Source organism: Watersipora subatra, chromosome 3, assembly GCF_963576615.1.
Source record: "Watersipora subatra chromosome 3, tzWatSuba1.1, whole genome shotgun sequence".
Taxonomy (NCBI): Eukaryota; Metazoa; Bryozoa; class Gymnolaemata; order Cheilostomatida; family Watersiporidae; genus Watersipora; species Watersipora subatra.
In genome coordinates, this window is record NC_088710.1 from 42233309 (window position 1) to 42246993 (window position 13685).

At 35.6% G+C, this 13685-nt stretch overlaps 1 protein-coding gene across 3 annotated transcripts in view; it reads right to left on the bottom strand.

Annotated features, from left to right (window-relative positions):
* Nucleotides 1-13685, bottom strand: part of LOC137391432 (multidrug resistance-associated protein 1-like) — an 82960-nt gene that overhangs the window by 48982 nt on the left and 20293 nt on the right. For 2 of the 3 annotated variants that reach the window (XM_068077905.1, XM_068077906.1), the window contains exons 9-13: nucleotides 10337-10442; nucleotides 8169-8344; nucleotides 6362-6539; nucleotides 2435-2689; nucleotides 1902-2105 (exon numbers count right to left, since the gene is read on the bottom strand). In XM_068077905.1, the coding sequence (XP_067934006.1) occupies nucleotides 1902-2105; nucleotides 2435-2689; nucleotides 6362-6539; nucleotides 8169-8344; nucleotides 10337-10442 (919 nt within the window). Of the gene's footprint in view, nucleotides 1-1901; nucleotides 2106-2434; nucleotides 2690-6361; nucleotides 6540-8168; nucleotides 8345-9288; nucleotides 9399-10336; nucleotides 10443-13685 lie in introns of those variants that run through there. The other variant, XM_068077907.1, reaches the window with a different exon arrangement.

The following is a 13685-nucleotide window of genomic DNA, read 5'->3' on the forward strand; positions in this document are numbered from 1 at the left end:
TATTCCATGCAAAAATAACTTCAGTACACGTACAATAATTTCAAAATAAGCCGCAGAACTTGGTGAGTTGACCTATGTGAAGATAGTAAGGCTTTCGTAGGACATTTGAACCATTGTTAAGATTGTGTTGTTAGGTTTGCTAGAATTGTAGACACAAACCTACTTACGCATATCTAATTTGAGTAGCTTGAAAGATAATCTCTCTAAACTGTACATTACAAGATGTGAGTAATACTCCTGTCAGGTTCCAGCTACATGTACAGTAGGAAGAGCTTTGAAGTATGTTGCACGACTTTGATTGCATCTCATTCAAAATTTTCACTTTCTCACGTCATCGAGCACTGAACACTTGTAATGCATTTGCAAAATTTCGAGCACAAAAATGTTTGTAATCTCTCCAACTTTGTCTTCAAAAATACTCAAATTTTCCTGGATTCCATTGCTGCATCTAATCCCATAAATTTATGCATATGTATCAACAAAAATCAGGATCTAATTCCCATACTTTAAGAAAGAAATACTTTCTAAAATCAAATTCTGAAGATTTTAAAAATACATGTATGTAGTTTTTTTAAATATATCTAATTTTTTATATTTCTGATAACAATTGATCAAAATATATACATGTAGATAGATATAAATTTAATTATCACTGGTTAATGTCATTTTAAACAAACTAGGTCAAGAGAAAAACAAAAATACTTAAAATAAATTATCTGTATGGAAAAAAACTCCTTTGTCATAACGCTGTTTTATAATATACATTTGCAAGCTGTTGGTGTTTGGTATGCATTATAGTGGTTTTTTGCGGAAGTAAAGATGCAATGGCTGATCAGGCAGATCGGAGATACGATTTGAGTATTTTAAACAACAAATATTTGAAAACACATTTAGTTCAGCAAGCGGTAAGGGCATTTAAACGCTGATCGTAACTGTCCATATTAGGCAGCATAACTCATTAAATCGAATTTTTTGACGCAGCCACATCTTTAAGCATGAATTTTGAAAGCGTTCTAATTTTTCTTTGTAAGTCTTTGATACAAAGGAATACCAGCTCGGAGCATCAAAAGACAAAATGACAATATATGATTCTGGGAACAGAGTGATAGGCCTTTTATACCTATCTTTCTGAGCTGAGCTAGAGCATGAGTTGATAGTCTACTTTTTGAGATAATCAAGTCAACATAACTTAAGAACTTCAAATGATTGGCTATTTGTATGACCAGAAGCTTGACCCTGTCAGTAAATTTTATGTTCACATTGTTTATGACGATAGAATTGCTGCATATGGTTTTTCTAAGGGCAAAATCAATAGCCTATGAATTGGCAGTATTCAGGGACACTGAGTTTTGTTTACACCAAAATGATGCAGTGGGTTTTGAGTCTTTTGACCAGTAAATGAAATTGTTGATTTAGTCTTGGTTAATTAGTCTTGGTTAATTCAATGACCGACACTTCATATCGTTTTACAGTGTCATACAAGGTAATGTCATCAATATATTTTGTTTCACACTTGGCTTGATGTCATGCATAAAAGTATTCCTTAACAATGGATCCAAAATAGTACTTTGGGTGAGTCCGCTCTTGCAGAATTTGTATGATGAGGGAGAGCCTCCATATTCTACTCTTTGCGTACAATTTTCACCGGGAATGGTTTGGTACCAAGCAAAAGCAATTGTTCAACAGCTACATGGGGCAACATACTGTCAAAAGCTTTGCTGAAATCTAACTGAAAATCAGAGACTGTATCGCTAATGTATTTTGAAGCCCCTCACATATGGTCACTTTACTAGCAATAGCTGTATTATATGTAGAGCCTAGAACTGCAGAAAGAATTGTAGACCATTGGCCATGATAGCAACTGAATTTCAGAGTAGACAAGGTGAAGTACAAGAACTTACAAAGAAAGGCGTGCATTGCCAGACAAAGTTGCTGAAGGCATTGATGTAGCTGGCTTTCTTGAGAAGGTTGAGCTCTTTGTTACGAATGCCCCGAATGATGTTACAGAAGGACTCCTCCCAGGCATAAAGCTTGAGCACCTTGATACCATTCAGTAGTTCAGACATGAGTTTTACTCTCTTGTCTTTCTCTTTCATCTGACCGACCTACAGAATATCTCATGAAATAGCGATCTGACGCTAATGCGTCATACAAGATATTTGAAACGGATACTAGAACTTCTTTACAAAATAAAATATTTACAAGTGAGAGGTCAAAAAGAGGAAAAGTTAAAATTTATCACATAATTACGAAGCTACAATAAATAAAGTCCAAATATCCAACAATTTCAAGAGAATTTTCATTGTCTAAAAAGAGGAAATAAAATTATCGATTAAATCAGTCGGTATTACTTGACCACGCTAAACATTAACAAACTGACAAGTAGAATTTAAATTTGAAAAAAATGGAATAAACCCTCAAGCACTAATTTTACCTGAAACTTCTTTATTTGGTTTCCAAGGAAGATATTAAGGGGAAGAACGAGTATCATGACAGCGAAACCGGCGAGCACACTTGGACCCAGTGTGTCGAGCAAGAGTCCTAGAGAGACGATAATCTGTAGCGGTGCAGACCATGTTGTGTTGAGGTAAGTCATGATATTCATAAACCTCTGAGCGTCCACAGACATGAGGTTAACTATCTCACCCACAGTTGACTTCTCCCTCGAGGAGTTGGATAGCTTGAGAGCCTATGAACACGCACGAATCTTTACTGACTGGACAGAGTGGCTAAGATAAAAGACATAGTACCGGAGGTTGGCTACCTGCTGAATTTGTGGGTGTCGATGGTACGGTAGATGTTTTAGGAAACAATGCATTTATGGATAATTAGTAGATTTTTATTGTGTGAATTTGGAATTGTGCGCACGTTGAGTTACCGTGCAATAAGTGTTTCAATGAACATTTGCATGGTCTAAATTAATGCGGTTGCTTTGATACAAAGAGTAAGGAATTCCACTCCAGAGATCATGGTGGCCCACTAGTGTCTCACTTACAAGGTGGGAACTCCTGAAGTGTGGAAAATGTATAAAATGGAATAGCTTGCACAGAATTTGCTTGCCTATCACTCGCAAGTGCTGTTTTCATCTTTGGCAAACGCGAAACATTTGATAAAAATGTGCGATTAACAAACTCGCATGATTTGAGGTTTTGCGGTTTCCATTTTCCGGATGATGCAAGCTTGCAGATTATTCGCACCAAACACTAAGAGAGCACACGATATTCACGCCATGGAAACACTATGAGAGCACATGATATTCACGCCATGGAAACACTATGAGAGCACACGATATTCACGCCATGGAAACACTAAGAGAGCACACGATATTCACGCCATGGAAACACTATGAGAGCACACGATATTCACGCCGTGGAAACACTATGAGAACACATGATATTCACGCCATGGAAACACTATGAGAGCACACGATATTCACGCCATGGAAACACTATGAGAGCACACGATATTCACGCCATGGAAACACTATGAGAGCACACGATATTCACGCCATGGAAACACTATGAGAGAACACGATATTCACGCCATGGAAACACTATGTGAGCACACGATATTCACACACGATATTCACACCATGGAAACATTATGAGAGCACACGATATTCACGCCATGGAAACACTATGAGAGCACACGATATTCCCGCCATGGAAACACTATGAGAGCACACGATATTCACGCCTACAACTTAATGTGACTGGCCTATGATTGTCAGTATATTTTATACTCAAATCTCAAACGCGTTGAATAAAAAGTAATTTCAAACTTAATATGAACGGAGTAACTCTAACGAATACTGACATTGTGCAATGTATGTTATGTCTTCTCGAGTGTGTCTAGACTTTAGGCTAATCCATGTAATCTCCATTATAATGTAATTTCCATTATAACCATTTTTATTAATTAATTTGGGCTCAACAAATTACTCATAAGATCTTTTGTGAATACACAACTGCAATAACAAGAGAATTTCCGAAAATGCAACTAATTCAAATCAATGTCTTGATATAACTTGAACAAGAAAAGTTGAACTCTTGAAAAATAAATAATTAAAAATTGCTCATACAGCAGACTAGATTTTTGCCAAACTACCTGTTTACATCTTTCAAAAACAATCCAGAATCAAATCATGGCCCCACATAAAGCACGAGTGAGCTTATCTAATAAATATGTAGACAGTGGTGATGTATCAGCTGTATCAATTACGTATGGCTATGGTGTTGTAACAGCATGAAGGGATTCTAGACCAATCAGAAGGCAGAATTATCCAGTTACAGATTCGAATTGAACAAACCTAGTCGCACGCCATTGACAAATATTTAAACTGTCAAACTTTTCCTATAACAATAGACTTCTTAAAAATATTATAAATAAATAAAATTGGACGAGTTGAAATCAAACTTGCGTAAACAAAGGAATGCCTGTGAGTCCTTCTTAACCTCCTTCTTAACCTCCTTTCCTACGAGTGTAAACATATGAAAGAACTAAACCAGACAACTACAATTGCTATACAGACGGTTCCCTACTTACGAACATTCGAGTTAGGAACAACGGTACATACGAACGCATGTACGTTGTTCGTAACTCGATTAACTTTCGAATTATTTGTTTGAACTTTGTTTGAACTTTACATACGTATTGTAAAGAGATTTGCCGGCCTTTACTTGGCAAGATCTCTACTAATAAATAAAGATAAGAGAGTGCCTGTAGTTTCATTCAGCTTTTAATTAGCGAAGGAAATTTCACCAGCCGAGGAGCATACGGCTATCTGCTCTGCTCAACTAATAAATGAGCGCACTCATTTATATACCTACAATAATATCAACCGTTCCGGCTAACGGCAAACGGTAAGAACACCGGCTAACAAGGTGAATGAATAGGACCGCTAGCGCGTTGGTATGACAACAATCTAAGTGACGATAAGTAATAGTGTTATGACGGTATATCAAATATAACAATAGCATAACGAGTAAAACAACGATATAATAAACGGACAACACATACAAAAAATAAGACAACAACGATAAGTGATAGCATAACGATTAAAACAACAATATAATAGAAAGGACAAGACATACAATAAATAAGAAATGCAGTGTCATGGCCTGGCGTCCACCAAAGTATTATTTCCATTTTATTAAATATTTTTTCAGTACAAACCAATACAGGTTAATTATACAAGCCTTAAACATACTTATATTAACCTTCAATATACTTATATAGGCCTTAAACATAAATTATAATACAAAATATAGCACTGAAGCAACTTACGAACAAATTCACCTTACGAACAATCGTTTGGAACGTAACTCATTCGTAGGTTGGGAACCGTCTGTATTTCCTGTTGCTATACAATTGCTATATCTATTGTTGCTATACAATTGCTATATCTCCTGTTGCTATACAATTGCTATATCTCCTGTTGCTGTACATATGCCACACATCCTATTGCTATACAATTGCTGTATCTCCTGTTGCTATACAATTGCTGCATCTCCTGTTGCTATAGAACTGCTATATCTCCTGTTGCTATACAATTGCTATATATCCTATTGCTATACAATTGCTGTCTCTCATGTTGCTATACAACTGCTAGATTTCATGTTGTTATACAATTGCTATATCTCCTGTTGCTATACAATTAATGTATCTTCTGTTGCTATACCACTGCTATATCTCCTGTTGCTATACAATTGCTATATATCATGTTGCTATACAATTGCTATATATCGTATTTCTATACAAATGCTGTATCTCCTGTTGCTATACAACTGCTATATATCATGTTGCTATACAATTGCTATATATCGTATTGCTATACAATTGAAGTATCTCCTGTTGCTATACAACTGCTATATATCTTGTTGCTATAAAAATGCTATATCTCCTGCTGCTATACAATTGCTGTATCTCTTGTTGCTATGCAACTGCTATATCTCTTGTTGCTATACAATTGCTATATATTCTATTGTTATACAATTACTGTATCTCCTGTTGCTATACAATTATTATAACTCTTGTCGCTATACAATTGCTATACCTCCTGTTGCTATACAATTGCTATATCTCCTGTTGCTATACAACTACTGTCTCCTGTTGCTATACAATTGTTATATCTCCTGTTGCTATATCTCCTGTGTCGGTGTTACTGATATCTGCAAGGTGATTGTAGTTGTTAACCTTGAATGAAGAAATAAAACTGACAAATAAACACATGTAATCTATAAAAACATCAGAAGCCATACAACGAGATATGCTTGAATTAAATGGCCTTGAGTAAATGATAACATAACGCCATCTAGAATCAATTCCTTTAAAACTAGAATTGATGGCAGTGAATCCTTACTTTGTTATAGACTGAGGCGCAGACGGTAGAGCGAAGACGCATGCCGATGAGAGTGGCCCTGTAGAAATAGTGGTGCAGGAAGAAGGACTGGGCTATGCTGGCAGCGAACATGACGATACCATACATGTAGCCCTTCCAGTCAGCCTCATCGCTGTCACTCACAAATTGAATCACTGACCTATTAAATGAGAGAGTAGTCAGATCAATACAGGACTAGCTATACAATGGTAGTAATAGGTAGCAATAGGCAGTACTTGAAGTGCCTACTACATCTCGCTCTGAACTAATAAGAAAGCAATAAGTTAGTGCAAGCAGTTGAAACATTAGTTATGACATTGTCAGTTGGACAAACAGAACGGAAGCAAAACACAAGTATCAATGCTGCAGTAAGCTCTTTTTCTCTCCAAATTACACTGAAGGCTTGGAGTAAGCCCTAATATATTAGAGCTTACTCTAATATATTAGAGCTTACTCTAATATATTAGAGCTTACTCTAGTATATTAGAGCTTACTCTAGTATATTAGAGCTTACTCTAGTATATTAGAGCTTACTCTTGTATATTAGAGCTTACTCTTGTATATTAGAGCTTACTCTAGTGTATTATAGCTTACTCTTGTATATTAGAGCTTACCCTAGTATATTAGAGCTTACTCTAGTATATTAGAGCTTACTTTTATATATTAGAGCGTACTCCAGTATATTACAGCTTACTCTAGTGTATTACAGCTATATCGTCTATATATACTCATACCATATCGTCTTATATACTCATACCATATCGTCTATATATACTCATACCATATCGTCTATATATCCATACCATATCGTCTATATATACTCATACCATATCGTCTATATATCCATACCATATCGTCTATATATACTCATACTATATCGTCTATATATACTCATACCATATCGTCTATATATACTCATACCAAATCATCTATATATACTCATACCATATCATCTATATATACTCATACCATATCGTCTATATATCCATACCATATCTTCTATATATCCATACCATATCATCTATATATACTCATACCATATCTTCTATATATCCATACCATATCGTCTATATATACTCATACCATATCGTCTATATATACTCATACCATATCGTCTATATATACTCATACCATATCGTCTATATATACTCATACCATATCGTCTATATATACTCATACCATATCGTCTATATATACTCATACCATATCGTCTATATATCCATACCATATCGTCTATATATACTCATACCATATCGTCTATATATCCATACCATATCGTCTATATATATCCATACCATATCGTCTATATATCCATACCATATCGTCTATATATCCATACCAAATCGTCTATATATCCATACCATATCGTCTATATATACTCATACCATATCGTCTATATATCCATACCATATCGTCTATATATATCCATACCATATCGTCTATATATCCATACCATATCCTCCCACAAAGATAGTTATAATAACGAAGGAAGTCGGTAAAGATAGTCAAGAATGATAAAAACTGGGAGTAGAATTTCTGGTCTAACACTCTATGTAAGAATTGATTTGATTGGTTTTGATGGATTTGATGCCAGTACACCGACTGTCAAGAATTCTGACACTCGCTGTACAATGCCAAAAGTTCACAAGTATCAATGACACAAGATTGAGGCCTAATCACACTAGAAGCGGTATAAAATGCATTGTGAAGATTTAGTCCAAGCGTCAGTCTTGCAACAATAAAACACCAAATGTGAGAATCTTTAGTTCTCAAGAGAAAACGCACTAACTTGAGGAGTAGTGGCTGAACGAAGAGCAGTATATCATGGCAGAGTTTGAGAAGAGCGCAAATAAAGACTGACGGGAGGAAGACTTTAGCCAGGCATTTTACAAGGGAAGGCCTTTTCCCTTCCGCTAACTGATGGCCACTCTCTGTCTTTTCAGCGCCTGTTGCTGAACTGTCTCCCTAAAACACCAGCAAAAGTGAACAGTTGTAATAAATGCATCTGCTATGATGACCTTTTCTTGGAATTAAAAGTAGGAATGCAGATATGACACAGGACCCTTTAATAAATGCACGATAGTGAGCTATTTTGCCAGAAACACAGCGAGACTAATACTCAGATGGCATGCCACATCCACTGTAGCAAACCTGTACCAAATCATCCAACTGAAGATGTACTCTTTGCAAAGTGTTATAAACAACCACCACTATGTTACACGCATCCTTACAAATAAGCCCAATCACACCTGTGAACAGCTGCTGGGATAAATTGACAGATTGATAGCAAACAATTTGATGAAACTCATCTACTAGTTTTGGCTCAAATATCGTAGAGTGTAAAGGAGTTGTCAGCTCATAGCAAGGCTAATTGGAAAGGCAAACTGTTATAGCTACTCGCATCTTTGTATTCATAGCTTCACTTCACGGGAATAGTAATAGTAATAATAGAAATAGTATATTTTCACCAACCTTTGAAACTAAAATTAATTACACATGTTAATAATATATTACCATGGATGTCTTCATGGCAAAGCAATGAATAATTTGAACCATGTTATTTCGTATGCTTACCGTAACTTATAAGGATATTACAGCCAACCACAACTTTTCTATGATTACACAAAATAAATTATTATAGAAACAAATGAAAATAAGCTGCCATAGTACAGATGTTTAGACTAAACTGCCATAGTACAGATGCTTAGCCATGTTTGGTGAATAATAAAAAGAAATGGCTGTTAACACACAAATTCCATCAGCAATGATAGGCACAAAAACGTATAACAAATCTAATGAATGTCTATGAACTTCTTGTATAGCTGATCAATACCTTAGCGTGAGCAGACAACTCCTTTTCTAGCTATTATAATTTGAACTATAATTGCTATTTCGGTGAGTTGGTTTACCATAATCCTGATAAACCAAATGGTGTTGGTTTAAACCCAATCATTTTGAGTTATTTCGCCGAAGGCTTTTACTGCTGAGTGCCCTTCTGGTAGGCAACCTTTGAAGAGGCTAGTTTCTCTTCAGCATTCCCATGTCCTGTAAAAAATATTTCGCCACTCTCTTACACGCCAGGTGCAAATTTGTACAAGTCGTTCAAAGTTTAAGATTGAGTTTGAACAGACACTGCAAATACTAGTTACAAACTTGCTGAAGGTTTTGGTCAAACATGCCACAGCTTTCACTCAAACTACAGTAAGCCGACACAAGACCGTCTGATTTACCATCCGCACCAGTAACGTGAGTGGTCACATCTAGGAGTCATCTGTCAACTGGTAAGGTAACAATAGATATTACTTACAGAACTTGGGTACTACTAGGAGCTACTCCGCTATGAATGATAGATGTATCTTAGTGGTAAGGCAATAACAGACATTCCTTACAGGACTTGGGTACTACTAGGAGCTACTCCGCTATGAATGATAGATGTATCTTAGTGGTAAGGCAATAACAGACATTCCTTACAGGACTTGGGTACTACTAGGAGCTACTCCGCTATGAATGATAGATGTATCTTAGTGGTAAGGCAATAACAGACATTCCTTACAGAACTTGGGTACTACTAGGAGCTACCCCGCTGTGAATGATAGATGTATCTTACTGGTAAGGCAATAACAGACATTCCTTACAGGACTTGGGTACTACTAGGAGCTACTCCGCTATGAATGATAGATGTATCTTAGTGGTAAGGCAATAACAGACATTCCTTACAGAACTTGGGTACTACTAGGAGCTACCCCGCTGTGAATGATAGATGTATCTTACTGGTAAGGCAATAACAGACATTCCTTACAGGACTTGGGTACTACTAGGAGCTACCCCGCTATGAATGATAGATGTATGTTACTGGTAAGGCAACAACAGATAATTGCTTACAGAACTTGGGTACTACTAGGAGCTCCCCCGCTGTGAATGTTAGATGTATGTTCTCCTAAATCAAAATCAACTTACAGCTTCAGGCAACATCTTCTCACTGGCTTTAAAATCATCAAGTTCTTGTGCCAATACTTCAGCAGCCTTAGGCTTTACGTTCTTTGATTCTTGCTGGAGGGAGGGCCTAGATAAAATTAGCTCTCAGAATACATCAACAAACATCTTGCAGTTATTACACATCACAAGGAGTATATACATGTACATATTAGCTCTCAGAATACATCAACAAACATCTTGCAGTTATTACACATCACAAGGAGTATATACATGTACATATTAGCTCTCAGAATACATCAACAAACATCTTGCAGTTATTACACATCACAAGGAGTATATACATGTACATAATAGCTCTCAGAATACATCAACAAACATCTTGCAGTTATTACACATCACAAGGAGTATATACATGTACATATTAGCTCTCAGAATACATCAACAAACATCTTGCAGTTATTACACATCACAAGGAGTATATACATGTACATAATAGCTCTCAGAATACATCAACAAACATCTTGCAGTTATTACACATCACAAGCAGTATATACATGTACATATTAGCTCTCAGAATACATCAACAAACATCTTGCAGTTATTACACATCACAAGGAGTATATACATGTACATAATAGCTCTCAGAATACATCAACAAACATCTTGCAGTTATTACACATCACAAGGAGTATATACATGTACATAATAGCTCTCAGAATACATCAACAAACATCTTGCAGTTATTACACATCACAAGGAGTATATACATGTACATATTAGCTCTCAGAATACATCAACAAACATCTTGCAGTTATTACACATCACAAGGAGTATATACATGTACATAATAGCTCTCAGAATACATCAACAAACATCTTGCAGTTATTACACATCACAAGGAGTATATACATGTACATATTAGCTCTCAGAATACATCAACAAACATCTTGCAGTTATTACACATCACAAGGAGTATATACATGTACATAATAGCTCTCAGAATACATCAACAAACATCTTGCAGTTATTACACATCACAAGCAGTATATACATGTACATATTAGCTCTCAGAATACATCAACAAACATCTTGCAGTTATTACACATCACAAGGAGTATATACATGTACATAATAGCTCTCAGAATACATCAACAAACATCTTGCAGTTATTACACATCACAAGGAGTATATACATGTACATAATAGCTCTCAGAATACATCAACAAACATCTTGCAGTTATTACACATCACAAGGAGTATATACATGTACATATTAGCTCTCAGAATACATCAACAAACATCTTGCAGTTATTACACATCACAAGGAGTATATACATGTACATATTAGCTCTCAGAATACATCAACAAACATCTTGCAGTTATTACACATCACAAGCAGTGTATACATGTACATAATAGCTCTCAGAATACATCAACAAACATCTTGCAGTTATTACACATCACAAGGAGTATATACATGTACATAATAGCTCTCAGAATACATCAACAAACATCTTGCAGTTATTACACACCACAAGGAGTATATACATGTACATAATAGCTCTCAGAATACATCAACAAACATCTTGCAGTTATTACACATCACAAGGAGTATATACATGTACATAATAGCTCTTAGAATACATCAACAAACATCTTGCAGTTATTACACATCACAAGGAGTATATACATGTACATAATAGCTCTCAGAATACATCAACAAACATCTTGCAGTTATTACACATCACAAGGATGTATAATACACATCACAAGGAGTATATACATGTACATATAGCTCTCAGAATACATCAACAAACATCTTGCAGTTATTACACATCACAAGCAGTATATACATGTACATATTAGCTCTCAGAATACATCAACAAACATCTTGCAGTTATTACACATCACAAGCAGTATATACATGTACATATTAGCTCTCAGAATACATCAACAAACATCTTGCAGTTATTACACATCACAAGGAGTATATACATGTACATAATAGCTCTCAGAATACATCAACAAACATCTTGCAGTTATTACACATCACAAGGAGTATATACATGTACATAATAGCTCTCAGAATACATCAACAAACATCTTGCAGTTATTACACATCACAAGGAGTATATACATGTACATATTAGCTCTCAGAATACATCAACAAACATCTTGCAGTTATTACACATCACAAGGAGTATATACATGTACATAATAGCTCTCAGAATACATCAACAAACATCTTGCAGTTATTACACATCACAAGCAGTATATACATGTACATAATAGCTCTCAGAATACATCAACAAACATCTTGCAGTTATTACACATCACAAGGAGTATATACATGTACATATTAGCTCTCAGAATACATCAACAAACATCTTGCAGTTATTACACATCACAAGGAGTATATACATGTACATATTAGCTCTCAGAATACATCAACAAACATCTTGCAGTTATTACACATCACAAGGAGTATATACATGTACATAATAGCTCTCAGAATACATCAACAAACATCTTGCAGTTATTACACATCACAAGCAGTATATACATGTACATAATAGCTCTCAGAATACATCAACAAACATCTTGCAGTTATTACACATCACAAGGAGTACATACACATACATGTACATAATAGCTGGAGAATATCATGAGCTAGCTTTTTGGAAAGTTTCCATTCAAAAACTTTCCGAGTAGGATAAAAATGAACTGTAAACATTTTTGTGTACAAGTTGTGTATGAGCTGCGTACGAGCTGTGTAGATAGCCGTGTATGAACTTTGAAACTCATTGCAAATTTATGACTTTTGCATTGGAGTCAGGAAGACAGCATGCAATGTATGGAAAATAGTTTGTTATTTGCGTATACGCCAAGCCTGCAACAGCCATTAAGTAGGTAAGTTGGGTGTGTACGTTTGGTTTACTGACAGCAAACGATACACCACAGAGAACTAAAAATCAGTGCCAATTTACCATGAACTACGATAATCACAAAAAAAATTATCAACCTGGTCAACAGTATACACATAACTCACATTAAAACCTCACTTTCTCCGAGCCCAGCAATAAAGCCTACTTAGTTGTGTTAGACTCCGGCACAAAAATAAGTCATATTTTTATCGTCCAATTAGAATGTTATAGATTAACTAGATAAGTTCTAGACAAGTTATATACAAGTTATAGATAATTTATAGATAAGTTATAGATAAGTTATGGACATGTTAGATAAGCTATAGAAGGTCTGGAAATGATTATACGGCTGACTATTTGAGAGTCAGACATGCTCAATGCCCAACAACTTACCACACAGCTATGTAGGTTAGTTGACAAACTACTGACGGGATATTTGGTGAGAA